The 16,352-nt window shown below is 44.0% G+C and overlaps 1 protein-coding gene across 4 annotated transcripts in view; it reads right to left on the reverse strand.

Moving 5' to 3' along the window:
- LOC108529289 (aminopeptidase O) overlaps nt 1-16,352 on the reverse strand; it is a 284,802-nt gene that overhangs the window by 197,861 nt on the left and 70,589 nt on the right. For all 4 annotated transcript variants that reach the window (XR_001885473.1, XM_017871510.1, XM_017871511.1 and 1 more), the window contains exon 5: nt 9,047-9,292. Coding sequence is in view for 3 of the 4 variants with exons in the window: in XM_017871510.1 (XP_017726999.1) it covers nt 9,047-9,292 (246 nt within the window). In the remaining variant the exon portion in view is untranslated. The remainder of the gene's footprint in view (nt 1-9,046; nt 9,293-16,352) is intronic.

A 16,352-nucleotide genomic window follows, 5' to 3' on the forward strand; every position in this document is an offset into this window, starting at 1 on the left:
GTCCACATAGTCCCCACACAACACACACTGCTCTCCAACACCTGCAGCAGAATCAGCTGGGAGGACCTGTTAGCCTTCCAGATACCAAGACTGCGGCTCAATTCACTGAGCCAGAGTCTCCAGGGTAGGGCCCAGGCAGCTGAAGGGATCCCAGTGTTAATTCTTTGGGATGAAGGGGGAAAGTGATAGAATTCACTTTTCATAATTTTTATTCTCACCCTTTCACATTTTCTATTTCGTGTATGTGTTTTGTAGTGTACCTAATATACTAACATTGTACTAAATGCATACAACTTATAAATAAATAAATAAAGATACATGAATTGGGCAATTGCTCAAAAAGACGTCTATAAACAGAAAAGCATGGGGGCCTCCGGCACCAAACTGTGAGTCCCGAAAGGGCAGGACCTGTGCTTCCTCACTGCTATAAAGCAAAGCCCTTGCCCAGGGCCTGATGCCTGCAGGTCAGGTCCTCCCTCACTCACACTGACAGAATGAAAGGTGAATTCTATCTCCAGCTGTATGAGGGACTCCCAGATATTTCTGAATAGAATCATTTTCCAAAGTGTGTTTTGAGGAGGTGGGTTTGTTTTGAAACCACAGTGGTTTTGAGGAGGTGGGTCTGTTTTGAAACCACAGTGGTTCCACAAAATGCTCACTGTAAAAAGGGGTCCCTTGGCACAACAGTTGGGGGAATACTGCCTATTCTGTCTCTGTCTTCAAGATGCACAGATATACCAGGATACTAAATCAGGATCATAAGAATATTAAAGGCTTTCTTAGAAGCCCTCCAGTAAAGAATCTCTTTTAAGTTTGTTTAATCCATTTATTTCCTAAACTAATTAGCCTATAGTTCCTTTTCCCACATTATTAACATTCCACAAAACTCGTCTTCCTTGAAATCAAATTTAGAACCTCCCAGTGTAGATTCAGGCTAAAGGTCTATGCTTCCTCGCGGCCACAGCATCGTTAGCATTCATCAGACCTGTCCGTTGATACGTGTTTATCGAGTGAGTTCTTGGCCTTGTCCATCCGCCCCTTTCCAACTGCCAGCTTCCAACAGGAGGTTCTACGACTGCACATCTACGGAAAAAAGCAAAAACTGCAGCTGGCTCATCCCCAAAGAAAAGCACCATCCTGAGGTCCTCTTAGAGGAGACCTACTCAAAAACTAGGACCTGCCAACCACGGCTTCCAACAACTGAGCAAGGTGGGCTCCAAGGAGCACAGGCCCAGGGTGGGTAGGGTAGTACCAGGCTCACAGGAGCACCCCCTCCTCCTTACCTACCCCAAGTCTTGGCTGGGGAACCCAACTATCATCCACACTTTCTTCGAATGAAGTTCCAAGACTTCCATTTTATGGTGAGAAACAGGGAGGTGATTATTCTTAGCAAGCTAGTTGGGAAGGTAGAAGCAGATTTGGTTTGTTCAATGACTGCAGATTTGGCATTCCGTCTTCTGGGAACAATGTCTAGACTTTCCGAGGAGTCACCTCTATAAATAGCATGGTTAGTTAACCATGCAGTATAACATGTTCTACTGTGAGCTCCACTCTGGGGTTAAATCAGGGCAGATTTGTGCAATGTACCTCAACTCCCACTTAGTATTCAATTTTTTTAAAAAAAGTAATCCATTTTTGAAGCGTGCATCCCCCTCACATCTGTGGCCTTTTAATATAATCAGGTTAACACTTCTCTTAAAGAAAAGTGCTGGGTGCAGTGGCTCACGCCTGTAATCCCAGCTCTTGGGGAGGCTGAGGTGGGTGGACTGCCTAAGTTCAGGAGTTCGTGACCAGCCTGGGCAACACGGTGAAACCCTGTCTCTACTAAAATACAAAAAATTAGCCAGGCGAAGCGGCGTGTGCCTCTAGTCCCTGCTACTCGGGAGGCTGAAGCAGGAGAACTGCCTAAACCTGGGAGGCAGAGGTTGCAGTGAGCCGAGATCGCACCCCTGCACTCCAGCTTGGGCAACAGAGTGAGACTCTGTCTCAAAAAAGAAAGAAAAAAGAAAAAAAAAAAAGGTGGCTGAGACACTCTTCCAATTACTTATTAGGGGTGAAATGTAGAAACAAGGCAATTTCTCACCCACTCTATGCAAACAGGCCTCTATGGTGCAGAGGTGGGCTCCGGCTGCATCTTGGCAATATTCCCTATGGCAGAGCTGTTCACACATTGTACCTCGCCTGAGGACCTTCCAGAGTTGATGTTTTCCCTAAAAGAAATCTACCCTTAAAAGAAAGACTTGCATAGCTCCATGCCCACATGCATGCATCAGCAGTACAGAAGCTGGTAGTATTTGCTCACTCTGGGTACTGGTCTAAGGAGAAAGAGCTGGCAAGACTGGGAATATCCCAAGTTAGGCAACTTTGTGCACTGAACTCCATTGTTCTTTTTCACCCAGGGAGTGTATGTTCTATTCAGTAATGATGCCTCAGTAGAGAAATAAGTGGGAAGGCAGAGAAAAAGCCTTTTCTTTGTAATGGAAAAAATGGCAAGGTAGTGCCGACTGGCCGTCTCAGGCTCAAGGGCTGGAAGACATTAGGAACCTAGGATGACATCAATAGAGAGATTACGAACGCAGGTAGAGGAATGACTGCTTCAGGAAGCCCTTTCAAAGGCCTGACAATTGCTCTTGAAGGATGGCCCCAGCAGTGTTCTCTGAAGGCAGGACTGGCAGTCTTTGTGTGGGGAGAACAGTTCAAAGAAAACCAAACACTTAAGCATAATCTTTCAGAGGCCGAGGAATCACGGCATAATGATGATAAGATGCTCCTTCTCGATCTGACAAGCAACACAGCTGTTTAATGGCAAAAAGAAGATTCTAGTTAACCCAAAAGCTGTGAGTTCACTCTGCCTGTTGCTCCAACAGAAGAGAGAGAGCCTGGCCCCCCAAAAACTCATGTGATCAGGAATTTGCCTGGTATCCAGATTCTATGGCTGCCTCAAAGCCAGCCCACAGTGCATGCTGACCTTCAACGATGTCTTCACTCACAGGGACAGCAAGGTTTCTGTGTGGAGACCCTAAACCAAGCACTCGCTGCCTTAGACACAGTTACAGATCGGCCTTGCCTAAGTCTGGACCACCAGACTCTGAGAATCATCACAAAATGAGGCCATTTTACTTTCTCCCTGACTTCCTGCTTCTAAATGACTTCGGGACATTATATATCCTCTTATACCCGCTCTGTAAAAAACGGAACATACGCACACATTCTCACTACCTACCTTGCTTAGTACAAACTGGTCTTGTCAAGACGAACAAAATCATCCCAGCCAAGAGTCCCAGAAGAACATCCCTTCATGAATACCAGTTACTAGTTCAGGAACACAATACTATGGAATACTATGACTAGTTACTAGTTCAGGAACACAGAAATGAAAGAACCAGAACACAGTAGAAGGGGAAAGTCCCCACCTATAACATAGGATGCAAATAAAGTCAAATAATTTTCTCAAGAAGGAAAATGGAAATAAAAGAGAAAATGGAGAAAGTGAACACAAAGAAAGCAACAAAGGGGAAGCACACATGGGCATAAATCACCTTGCATGTGCCTCACAGTTCACAGCTCATTCTGCTTGTTCATCTCTACAGCAACGGCAGGGTTGCCAGTAAACAAGGGATTAAAATTTTGCAGGAAAAAAGGATGGTATGAGCTGCTTTCTATCATTCACACCCACCTGTTCAAAAAAGCAGAGAAGAGTTATACTGCAAAACAGGGGAAAGAAATGCCCATTCAACATCTTTTTAAAAAACAATCCATGCAGAAAGAAAATTGAGAATTTATTAAAATCTGAGAAAGAAACGACAACAGTAACAAGTAACAAAACCCACGCACAAAACAAAACTATGTAGCACATCAGAGAAAGTCGAGAAGTTGGCAGCCATGGTGAACTGAAAGGCATACTAATTTAAGGCTCACAGTCTGATTCCTGAGGCAAAAAATCACTATGGCTGCATCTTGCCTTGAAATCAGGAGGTCACATCCCCTGAAATCTAAAGAAGGATTGTTTAAAAGTATGGTGGTTTCGGTTTGAAGGATCAAAAATTCAAGTAAAGCCAACAAAGAACAAGCGAAGAAAATTCCTCAAAGCTGTGGAACCTTGCTACTTAAGATAATGACAGAAATTTACGACTGCTTCCTTCCCCAGCAGAAAGGAGCACAATTAGAAAGCTGAAAACAACAGGCCCTTTGTACCAGCATGTTATGTTTTGCTTATTCTATTACACATTGGCTGGGAGATAAGAATAAACAGGACAACACCCTGTCTAACCCGGGCGGCGGGAGTGGAGGAAAAAGCTGGTTACATTCATTCTCGGGCATGTACGTGCATACCGTTTATTTGCAAATTGAGGTACTTAAGAAAATTGTGCATGCAAAAGTCAGGAACCAGCATAAGCATTCAGAAGTCTTTTGTTGCACAATCAGATCTTGTAAGAATAAGCCTGTGTAAGAGGCAGCTTTATAGTTTTTCCTTAGAGTGAAGCATATTGTGAAGATTTTAATAATTGATAATTTTCTCTATGGTCTTTAATTGTCAATCCTATTTTCATTCAAAAAACCTTTAAAACTAGGATGAGCAGATATACAGACACAGCTTCCCTCTCTGTGACCAATGACGTCTAAAAACCTCGCAAAGAATCAATCAGCAGCTGCCAGGGGAAGAAAACGTGGTATCCAGGACTCCTCCCTTCTCTACAAAGGGACCGTTGCCAGTCTGGATGCCAGGTGTCCTGACAGCTTTGGCCGTGGGGCATTCCGCTCAAGAACAGCAGCTGCTACGCCAGCCGGGTTCTCACCAGCCAGTCGGGAGATGGTATGGGTATCTGCGGTCCCAAGAAAAAAAAAAAAAAGATCTGATCTCTTCCCATAACCCCTGTCTGCCTAGAATGATGGACCTGACTCAATCTTGCCATTTCCTAGGGGCTCACTTGCTCCTGGCACCCAAGCTGACTAAGGACGGGGCTAAGAAAGCCATTGTGAGACCTCACTGACCTGCCACCATCCTGGCCTTCACTCTACTCCTCCATCCCACGAGAGTGATTCCCACCCTGAGGCCTGTGGGCTGGAGCGCTTTTCCACCAGATGGTCACAAAGCTGAGTCCTTTATATTCTTCAGTCTTAGCCAGAATGTCACTCTTTAAGGAAGCTTTTCCCTCTCACCCTAACGATGCTATTGATTCTCCCACTGTGACACTTACCTGATTTTATTTTCTTCATAGCATACGTCTTAATTACTTGTTTCACGCACACTAATTTTCTCCCGACTAGAATGTTCGTTTCAGAAGGACAGAGACCTCCTCAATCTCGTTCACCCTTGTAGGCTCTGCATCGTAAGTACTACCTGGCACACAGTACACACTTGATAAATATTTATTGTAAGAATAAATAAACAAGAACCAAATGATCAAGACCATCTGGTGGGGACAAGAACAAGAACGAGTAGGGAAAAGGTCAAAGAATCTGTCACCTGTCATCGGCCACACGAGAGTCACTTTTCCCCTCAATTTTCCCAGTGGGATGAAGGGTGAAGATGCATGTGAACAGCTGAGCCATGAAGCAGAACTGCAGAACACGTGGCTTTTAACTTCAGTGTTCGTCACGGAAAACTACTCTGAAATAAGCTGCAAGAGATTCTTGAAATTCAAATACAAGGAAGAAAAAGAACATATTTGGATGTCAGCAAGGTAGTTCTGCCAACCTAATTATGCCCATGACATGTAATTGTGAACTGCTGAAAGACAAACGTGAAGCAAAGCATTTATTACACACACATACAGAGGTAAGATTAAGGTGTTCGTTTTAAGCAACTGTCATAGCCTGGTTCTAGAATACGATTCCATTAACGTTGTTGCTGTTATAACAGAGAGTGTAAGTAAGTGTGATGATGAGCTCTTTCCATGTATTTCTCAACATTAAGATATTACACTTGCCAATCAGTCCCCAGCAGAGACTCTGAGAACACACGAGGACAACGAAAATGGTAGAATATTAATTAAACCAACAGGAAGAGCGCTGCGTGTACTTCAGAGATGCATTTTAAACGCATGCATATCTTCATACAGACATCATAGTAGTCAAGTCAAGGAATGTACACTTTACGGTTCCTGATATGGCAGATTCAGTCTTCACGGAAGGCAAAAACACAATGGAACAAGAACTGAAAGCCACACACACCCGCTGAGGAAAGCATCTGAAAGGCAAACCAGCGGTTTTTCTCAGCAGAGAAGGAAAGCCCCTCTCCCCTGGAACAGTGATTCGGAACAGGACTGGGGCAGGGGAGGGGTCGGTTAGTAATGGCTCCTGTTACATTAAAAGGCGACAAACATCATGAAGAGCAGTACTGATAAACGTTCTAGTTACTGCCATGTTTGAAAAGCATTCAAAATTCTAAAATATTACTTGTGTATTATTTACCTTCTTATAAACTGATTTGTCATCATCGTACATCCAAGTTTTATAAATGTGTTTCTTCCCCACTTCACTGAAATACCAGAATCAAGCCCAAAAACAGAATCAAAGAGGAGAACTTTCAGCTTCTTCATGAAAACCATGATATGAAATATTCAAAATAGTGAAATCATCATGAATATCATCCAAAATGCTCAGAAACTCCTTGACATGATCAATAACAATGTTCCCATTTTAGTTCAGGAGGGAACGTTTAACATCATTTGCCAAAAAAGAAAAGAATACACAGGAATGGCATAAAACCAGCCATTCACTAGAGTTAAGACCCGATCACTAAAGAAGTCCTGAGGCATGGAATTCATCATCTTGCCTACACGTTATAAAATATGGACTCAGGAAGGAGCCATTTAATTTACCAAGAAGTCCTTTGATCTCTTGGCATATTATATCTAAGAGGACCATGGCAAGTTTCACTATGGAGGTCTTTTTGGATGACTCCTCCTAGCCTTGAAGTTTCTCTATTCCTGTTTAGGGTACGAAGCTGACTTACAAAACCATCATTTTTGTTTCAGCTTTGCTTTATAAAACCTCAAGCAAAGCCTCGACCATAAATAAAGCAGCAGGGCCCCAGTAGCCAGCTGAGTCATAAACCCCACTCAGCCGCATGTGGCCCAAGGTGTTGGGATCCCAACAGAGTCAAGCCAGGCAAGTGGAATCAACTGAAGTCAGAATTTGGAAAAACAGAGCACTCCCCTTCCCCACCCCAACTGGCAGTGGAAGACACCACAGTCCTCCTTCCACAGCTCCCATCCAGGGAATGGTAGTAAGTCCAGAAAAACAGCTAGACCCGGGCAGACTTTACTTCCACAGTCTAAAAGGAAGGGAAAAAACGATATTTGACAACCCACCACAAATTTTGAACGTACGCTTCTCCTGCTTTTAAGCATAAAAGCGTCTTGTTGCTGCTCAGTTATTATCACCATCATATTTTTCAACATTTGTGCCCAGGACCATTTGGCCTTACGGTACTTATGCTTACTACTTTAAACATACAGAGTTAAGCATGTTTAAATCACTTTAAATATTGCAAAAAGCAGCAAACACACAGCCTACCTGCTTGGGCATGCAAACATGAAAAGAGCAGCTCTACAGAATGGCCTGCAGGTCAACTCATTCTGGCTTTGGCAGACTGATGTCAGGAAGGAGCTGTAGAAAACAGAATCCTGTGCACGAAAAATACTTTGCCTTTGGTTCCCTCAGGCCAGAACTTGGAACTGCTAGCAAACAGGCCTTTAAAAAACTGCAATTCTCAGAAAGTGCTAAAAACTCCCAAGTAAATAGGGCCCCTCAAGCCCATGTACGAATAAGAAACATTTAATAAACAACTCTTTCTTCACCAACACTTCTACTACTTAAATTAAGTCCAGCAGACTCTTCAAAGGGATGAAAGAAGCCCCCGCACCGCCGTTAAGACAAATTCTATATATAGACATCCAAGACAATTATATGACGCACATAACCAAATATATATAATTGTCCTGGTTTCTGCATTCCCATTATCTTCATAAATACAGGATAAAAATCAGTCTAAATGATCTTCTCAGACCTCCTCAAGGATTAAGGCGAGCCAGCCAGTCTTTTGAAAGTGAATATATGCAGTAAAGATCAAAAGCGAATGTTCTGGTCAGTTCTTTTCTGCTCATGATTTTACTAAGAACGTGTGCAGTTTTCAGGGAAAACACCATGAATGACAGCTGCTCAAAACCATGGGAATTAATTGGCAGCAGGAATTTCCTTGACTAAGAGGGAAAAACTTGAAGTCACATGTTTTGATGAGCTTATTTTTCCCATCCTCAGTCAAGCATATTCACTGTTAATGATTAAGATTTTCAAATGGAAATATAACCAAGCACATTCTCTATCTTTTCTCACTGGAACACAGACACCCATTAATGACTGAACAATGGCATTAATGAACAGATTTTAGCTTAAATAAATACAGGGAACCAAACCAAGACACAATAGCAAAAGTGCATTTATTATATTAAAAAACAGTAGCACGTGACTTCCCCTCTGCCCCCTACAGTAAGTCATCTGCTTTGAGCTGTTTTTCTAGCAGTAGGGATGGATTTACACTGATCCATCCACAGTCTATCTGACACAGGGGCTCTCAAGTCGGTGCCCTTGTGCCCAGTGGTGAGAATGGACGAGACAGCTGGTCAGGATTAGGTGAGCAGCCTGTGGCCTTGGGACCAAGTCATGTTACTGTGCCCACAGCCCGATGCTATAACCTTGGGGTCATTAGCATTACGCTGTCATCATCCAAGCTAACAGCCACTGATCAGCCATGACCCAGCACTCACCACTCAGGGGCACTATGCATTCTCAATCCCAGCAACAATGTGAGCCTTTTCTTTTCAACACAGTCTGAACTGAGCCCATGACACTCAAAGGCTCATGCATGAGGGAGTCTGCATTAGAATTGTTCCTCAAGGCAGCAATGAGATGTCCAAGCATGAGCAACCATAGCCCTTCCATTTAATCAAATGACAGCTCTGACAGAGCTCAAGGAAAGCAAGACATAGTCAAAGAATTTCCAAAATGTACATACCCCAAGTGCCACAATGGAACAACATACCTGGCCATCCCCAGGCTTGGAAAGTTGGCAGGGACGATGAGAACATCCAGCCGAGAGAACGGGTGTGTTCCCAGAACAGAATGCGCTGCTGAGAGGCAAGGAGGGATCAGCTGCACAAGGGTCTCTTGGCAGGCACCCGTGAGGCACACAGGGGCAAAGACACGATGAGGAATGATCTCCTGGGTGGTGGCAGAAGCATTCTGGAAGCGGCAGGGGTATTCCATGTGACTGCAAACACCAACATGCCTGGGAACAACACAAAATAAATGGTAAACCATGTTTATTATTCTTGCTGTGGAGGTGAGGCAATCTTGCAGATGTAGACAACTTTTAGGAGACAGAGGTTCAGACAGACTCACAAGCAAAGACTGTTCATTTCAATTGTTGGCTTGACTGGCTCTGTGCAGCAGTGAAAATTTACAGGATAAAAACTTATTCGTGCGTTTGAATCAACAGACTAGCTCAATCTAAAGTAAGTGAAAGTACTAAAATCTTGTTTTAGAATTAACTTTGTTGTGGGGGGACCTCTAAGACTCAAAACAGTAAAACTTCTCACCAAAATACAAACAATTCCTGCCCTCGATTAGGTGTCTTCAAGTATCACCATATGAACAATCTCCAAATTAGAGACAATTCCTAACTCAGAAAGGAAGGAGCAGTACACACAAGTTAAAGATCCAATTCTGGGATTACCTAGAAGAAAAGACTTGGACTGAGGCAGAACCATGAACCCAATGAAAGTTACAGGCTCAAACTCCTCAAAAGAACACAAACCATTTTACTGAATAGTAATCTGGATGTTCTTTACACAGCCCATCAAAAGCTGTTATTAAGGAACACAGAGGCACTTTTGATACAGTATTTTTCCCAACCCACTTTCAGTACAAATTTAACTGAGCCAACCTTTTAAGGAAGCAGATCAGACCCCCGCCTGCTTCATCTGACCACTGCCAGTTATTCCATCAAAGGCGGAACTGAAAGAGAATTCCTAGAACCTGACTCACAGGCCTCAAGAGAACTTACCTACTCAAACCCATATCCAACAGTACTCCATTTTTTCACCTCTCAAACACAATGAAAAATCCCTCTAATCATTATTATTTATTTTATTTTATTATTATTATTTTTAGATGGAGTCAAGCTCTGTTTCCCAGGCTGGAGGGCAGTGGCATGATCTCGGCTCACTGCAACTTCCACCTCCCAGGCTCAAGCAATTCTCTTGACTCAGTCTCCCGAGTAGCTGGGAGTACAGGCACCCGCCACCACGCCTGGCTAATTTTGTATTTTTAGTAGAGACGGGGTTTTTCCATGTTGGCCAGGCTGGTCTCAAACTCCTGACCTCAGTTAATCCACCCGCCTCAGCTTCCCAAAGAGCTGGGATTACAGGCATGAGTCACCACGCCCGGCCTATCACTATTATTATCATTTAACATACGGTTTCACTCTGTTGCCCAGGCTGGACTGCAGTGGCAGGGTCATAGCTCACTGCAGCCTCCAACTCCTGGGCTCAAACAATCCTCCCACCTCAGCCTGCTGAGCAGCTAGGACTACAGGCATGTTGCCATGGCACACGCAGGTCTATTTTTTTTTTTTTTAAGACATGGGGTCTGGAGATGGCGTCTCACTTTGTAAGCCAGAGTGGTCTCAAACTTCTGGCTTCAAATGATCCTCCTGCCTCAGCCTCCCAAAGTGCTGGAATCATAGGCATGAGCCACTGCACTCAGTCAATTCTAACTACAGGTGCTCACTTGATTCACAGTGAATAATGAAAAATCTTAAGATGCTGGCATGTCCCAATATGGGCAGAATGCAACAATTCCTCTCCAAATGTATGAAGTACCTTTCACTCACCCAAGGCCAGTGCTCAGGAGACCATATGGCTAGGTACAGATAGGCCTCGCCTTCTACCAGCATGGTTCATGGAATACAGCTTCCAGCACCGAAGGCATTTCACCACAGCGGAGAGTAAGAAAATGGATGGAGGCCCATAAAAACGTGTCAGAATAAGAGGACATGAAGAATATAATTCTTGAAATTGAATTCTGGCCAAAGTCCCTGGATTGATAACCTTGCTTTGTGGAGAGAGTGAGACAAGGTGCCTGCTGGTGAACATTTACCTAAAAAGGCTGCAATGTCCACCTAATGACAAGTACTGTGCTGGTGCACGAATGTGGTCAAAGGTCTTGAAAAGTGAAAAATGCCATTGATTAAATTAACCACCACGATATCTTTTACTCATGTATTTACACAGGTATATAATGTGCTACCGTCATTTCAGTTCATATCATCTCTATTGCAAAGCTTTCAGATCACGTTAAACCAGAGAAACTGGACATGTGCAGGCATCTTCTGGACAAAGCTGAGGAATAAGCTTACATTATATCTACCACAGCACAGTTTTGCAAAAAGGTCATTCTAGTGGCCTCTAAACACAACACAGGGAAAGATGATTTCTTGCTGCCAAGAACCTGAAAGTTAGAGAATACTGAGGTAGCCAAAGATATACCCAAAAGTGTTTGGCTTGATGAATTTCTGATGATCGTATACAACCTAAACCTGAGAGACAACATTCCGTCTCCATGGTAAGTTCTCTCATATTCTTTTCCAGTCAGGAACAAGGTGAGTTAGAGTCTCTCTGGGAATAAAAGGCACTAGTTCAGATGATGAAGATGACTCTAGTTCTGTGAATTAGTACTGTTATAATCAAAGCCTGGGAAAAAATGTAGGACTTTAAGGCAATCAAGCTCTGACCAGGTGAGAACAGTAAGGCTCCCACAGAAATGGAAATGGAAATGGCAACAGGAAAGCCACTTCTGCGTTCCCACATAGGGATCAGGAAACCTGGGCTTCACTGTCTTCTCAGCCGGGCTCACTTGTGACCAAGGCAGGCAACTCAGTATCTGGGGCTTCTTTTTCCCCACCTTTAACATGGTCTCACCAAAGTGGCTGCTGGAGGAGGTAAGGAAATAGTTAGAAAAGGATATGAGAGGCCAGACACTGTGGCTCATGCCTGTAATCCCAGCACTTTCGGAGGTTGAGGCAGGTAGATCACTTGAGGTCAGGAGTTTGAAACCAGCCTAGCCAACATGGTAAAACCTCATCTCTACTAAAAATACAAAAAAATTAGCCAAGTGTGGTGGCGCATGCCTGTAATCCCAGCTACTTGGGAGACTGAGGCAGGAGAATCACTTGAACCTGAGAGGCAGAGATGCAGTGAGCGAAGATCGCACCACTGCACTCCAGCCTGGGTAACAGAGCATCACTCTGTCTCAAAAAAAAAAAAAAAAAAAGAAAGAAAGGAAAAGGGTATGAGAGAATTTACTAACTTACTGCAGAGACAGAATGTTCTCTGTCAGGTTTAGGCTGTATACAACATCGTAAACTCATTAAGCTGAACATTTAAGATCTGCACATTTTGTTGTATGTTAATTATACTTAAAAAATACACAAACAAAAACGTTTTCTAAGGTTTCTTTTGGCACTATGATTCTACGATAACTAAGCACACGAGCCATTCTTCATAGAATCGCCTTGTTTCTGAAGAGGTCAGGGGATTGTCCTTTTTTTTTTTTTAAGACGGAGTCTCATTCTGTCGCCAGGCTGGAGCGCAGTGGTGCAATCTCGGCTGTAACCTCCAACTCCCAGGTTCACGCCATTCTCCTGCCTCAGCTTCCCGTAAGCTAGGACTACAGGTGCCCACCACCACGCCCAACTAATTTTTGTATTTTTAGTAGAGACGGGGTTTCACCATGTTGGCCAGGATGCTCTCGATTTCCTGACCTCGTGATCCGCCCGCCTCAGCCTCCCAAAGTGCTGGGATTACAGGCTGAGCCACCGCGCCTGGCCGATTCTGTGCTTTTTACAAAGTAATAGTCTTCCATAGATTCAGCACTGACTCAAATATGCCGTACTTTCTATCAAAGCAACTTTTCATATACTTTACAACGCTAAAGAAGACCTGTTCAGGCTGGGCGCGGTGGCTCAAGCCTGTAATCCCAGCACTTTGGGAGGTGCGCGATGACGGCCGGATCACTGAGGTCAGGAGTCGAGACCTCCTGGCCTAACACGGTGGAAACCCCGTCTCTACTAAATAACAAAAAACTAGCCGGGCCGCGGTGGCGGGCGCCTGTAGTCCCAGCTACTCAAAGGAGGCTGAGGCAGGAGAATGGCGGGAACCCGGGAGGCAGAGCTTGCAGTGAGCCGAGATCCGGCCACTGCACTCCAGCCTGGGCGACAGAGCGAGACTCCATCTCAAAAAAAAAAAAAAAAAAAAGAAGACCTGTTCCCCACCAGATTCTTCTTTCAAATAATCAGTCTCAATGCGTTTTCTTCTTTGTAGTGCCCATTTTCCATGCCTTTAATCATTTTTGCTAAGTTCCTTTGGACTTTATCCAAGTTTCTGTGTCATGTTTAAACTGTATGGCCCCCACAAAGACCTCAAGAGGTTAAAGAAACAAAACACAAAGATTCCCCTGTGGCTGAAGAAGGTTATACTACAGCTGAATAAAATTAATAAACTTTCAACAGCTTATCTGAAAGCCCTATAATCAATGTATTTACTAAAATGCTCATCCAGAGTGGCTAGAGCATGTGTGAAAGTGGAGCTGGAAGAGGGAATGTTCTTACTATAATTTTACCCACATGAACATTGATCATAAAAGTTCAGTGACCAACAATTTGGCCAAATTTCTGGAACCCAGATGAGCACTTTCGGCAAATGAAAACCTGTGGTATAGCAGGCCCCTGTGGAAGTTGGATTTACATGAATTTGATTGGTGGTCTTAGGAAGGTTTGAAGTAGAACGGGTGCTGGGGAAGGCAAAAGGGACCAGATGTGAACATAACCAAAAAACACCACTGTGACTGGCACTTCAGAGCACCTTTGCTGACAAACTTTGCATGGAGTCAGAAATGTAATGGATGAAAACAAAGCCACTTTCTGACAACTGAATACGGCATACAGGAAGCGCACAGCCAGGGCAGGACTAAGCAAACGCAAGCTGTTATTTTATTAGCAGCATATTCCCGAAGGACGAGCATATTGATAAAGGAAGGGAAAACTCATAGTTTATGAGACATGGAAGAGGGGCATGGGAGGAACCCCATCCACCAGGCCTCACAGTTCCATGGAAAGACGCGCTTCCCCAGAGTGGCACTCGGACCTCTCTCCCCAGCTGACCTGACTGGCTGGGCCACACAGGCTTTCTCTTTGGAATCTGCTTGCCCACAGCGGGTGCACTTTGGACCTGCTCCTGCCATGTGTCAGGTGGACTCTGCATCTGTGTTACAGAGGCCGGCAGCAGTCCGGCTGGGCTGGTAACTGGGTGGGTAAATTTGTCTCATTTGGAAATGGAGTCTCAGAAACCCCACTGAGACCATGCACCTGAGCTCCTTCAGTCCAACTTCTGCCAATAATAAAACCTTTATTTTTATCTCCTCTGTCTGTTCCTCAACTGGTGAATTCAGGAGGACAAGAGAGGAGTTGTACTTGCTTCTTCCCCTAAAGCCCAACAGGAATTTTAGACATCCTAGAATCTTCATTTGATTTAACCATTTCTTCCTCCTTTCACAATAGTGGGTGCAAGAAAACTGAGAAGCCATTTAGGCTGCTTCTGAGCAGGAAGGAGAGAGCACAGAGTCAGTGGCTGCTGCCCACTCCCCAACCCCACATCTCTTTGGAATATGGCTAGAAAGGCAAAATAACAAATGTCTGTCCTTGCCTTCCCCTAGCCTTCCAAAGGCACACATTTTCCAACTGAGCAGCTCCTCTAAGAATCAATCAATGCTGAGGCCTTAGATGAAAAAGGGAAGAGTACTTCTTCACCATCGAGAATTTGAGAAGCCATGGACAAAGCCTTCATTCTATAGATAAGGGAAGTGTGGCTTTGTCCAAAGAGCTACATCCAACCACCAAGAATGGCACTTTCAGGCTCAAAGGCATCGCTCTCCACTTCTGTTTGCCGTTCCAACACAACACACTCCCGTCAATCATGGTGGCTCAAATCATGGCAGTGACTCTCCAGATGGGAAGGTAGATCAGACTCCAGGTGAGGCGTTAATGTTACATACAGTTTTTTAAAGTCTCCAGGTAAGATTCTGACTCACCTCTCTCTGGGGTCAGGCCTGGATATAAATCCAGGTATTGCTACTTAGTAGATATATTAATGTTAACAAGTTACTATCTGAGCTTCAATAGCCTTATCTATAAAATGGGAATAATAATCTATCCAATCTGTCTTGCAGGCCTATCCTTAGGACTAAAAGAGATTACATTTAGATCAAGACTTAGTTTCTGACTTGGAACAACCAATGGCTACTGTATATCAATTCAGGATAGCCTAGGATATGCTGCAGTAACAAACAACCCTGGTGTTTCAGTGGCTTAACACAAAACAGTGTGCTTCTTGCTAATACCAAGTCCACCACAGATCTAAGTGACTCTCCAGAGCACCTGTCATCCTCACCCAGAAATTCAGGCCACCTGAAATTACAAAACAAAGCCTCCTGTGTGATCCTACTGCAGGGAAGAGAGCACAGGAGGATCTCACATGAAATTAAAGTTCCACATGAAACTAGAATATGTCACTTCTGCCCACAATTCCCTTCTTCCCTCAAGAATACAGAAGTAAAATCTAATATGCAATCTAGGATGTTCATATAGCTCAGGAAAGACAGTCCAAACTAGGCAAGCTACTGAACAGGAAGTGGAAATGACCTCCCTTCCGCCAAAAAAGGCAAAACGCAGGCAATAATACGTGCCCATCGGAAGAGAGAGAACATAGCTTCATCTCTGAAAGATGAAGACCAACTGCCGCAGTTACTGTGGTACTCGTAAAAGCAGCAAGGCAAAATAAAACCAACACAAAAAGAATCTGCATTAGGAGTATATCCTAGCTGGTTTTCAAGGAGTAACGAATCATCTCTACCATTACTCTGGGCTTTCTCCACCAGAAGGTACTGACTCAGTGACTGTCAATAGGAAAATTGACTCCGTTGAGCTGGGTATAAAATCCTAGGAGTGCTGCATGATGCACGTGCTGTGCATCTTCTCGGCGTCCCCCTTCTCCCCGTTTTGGCTCTCAAAGCTAGAAACCATTGAACATCTAGAAAGGCTGCCAGTAAATATCCAATGGCCTATACTAATTTTTGAAAGCCTCAAAATGATTTTATCTGGTTCATACTTAAAAAAAAAAAGAAATCACTACTGATGTTAACAAAGCCCTGACCAAGCAGGATTCCCTTAACCCAACGGCTTTGTATCAGTTTCCTTGTGTCCTGTGCTCCTAAAGCAGCAACTAGCCCCACTG

Source organism: Rhinopithecus bieti, unplaced genomic scaffold, assembly GCF_001698545.2.
Source record: "Rhinopithecus bieti isolate Rb0 unplaced genomic scaffold, ASM169854v2 scaffold_6063, whole genome shotgun sequence".
Lineage (NCBI taxonomy): Eukaryota > Metazoa > Chordata > Mammalia > Primates > Cercopithecidae > Rhinopithecus > Rhinopithecus bieti.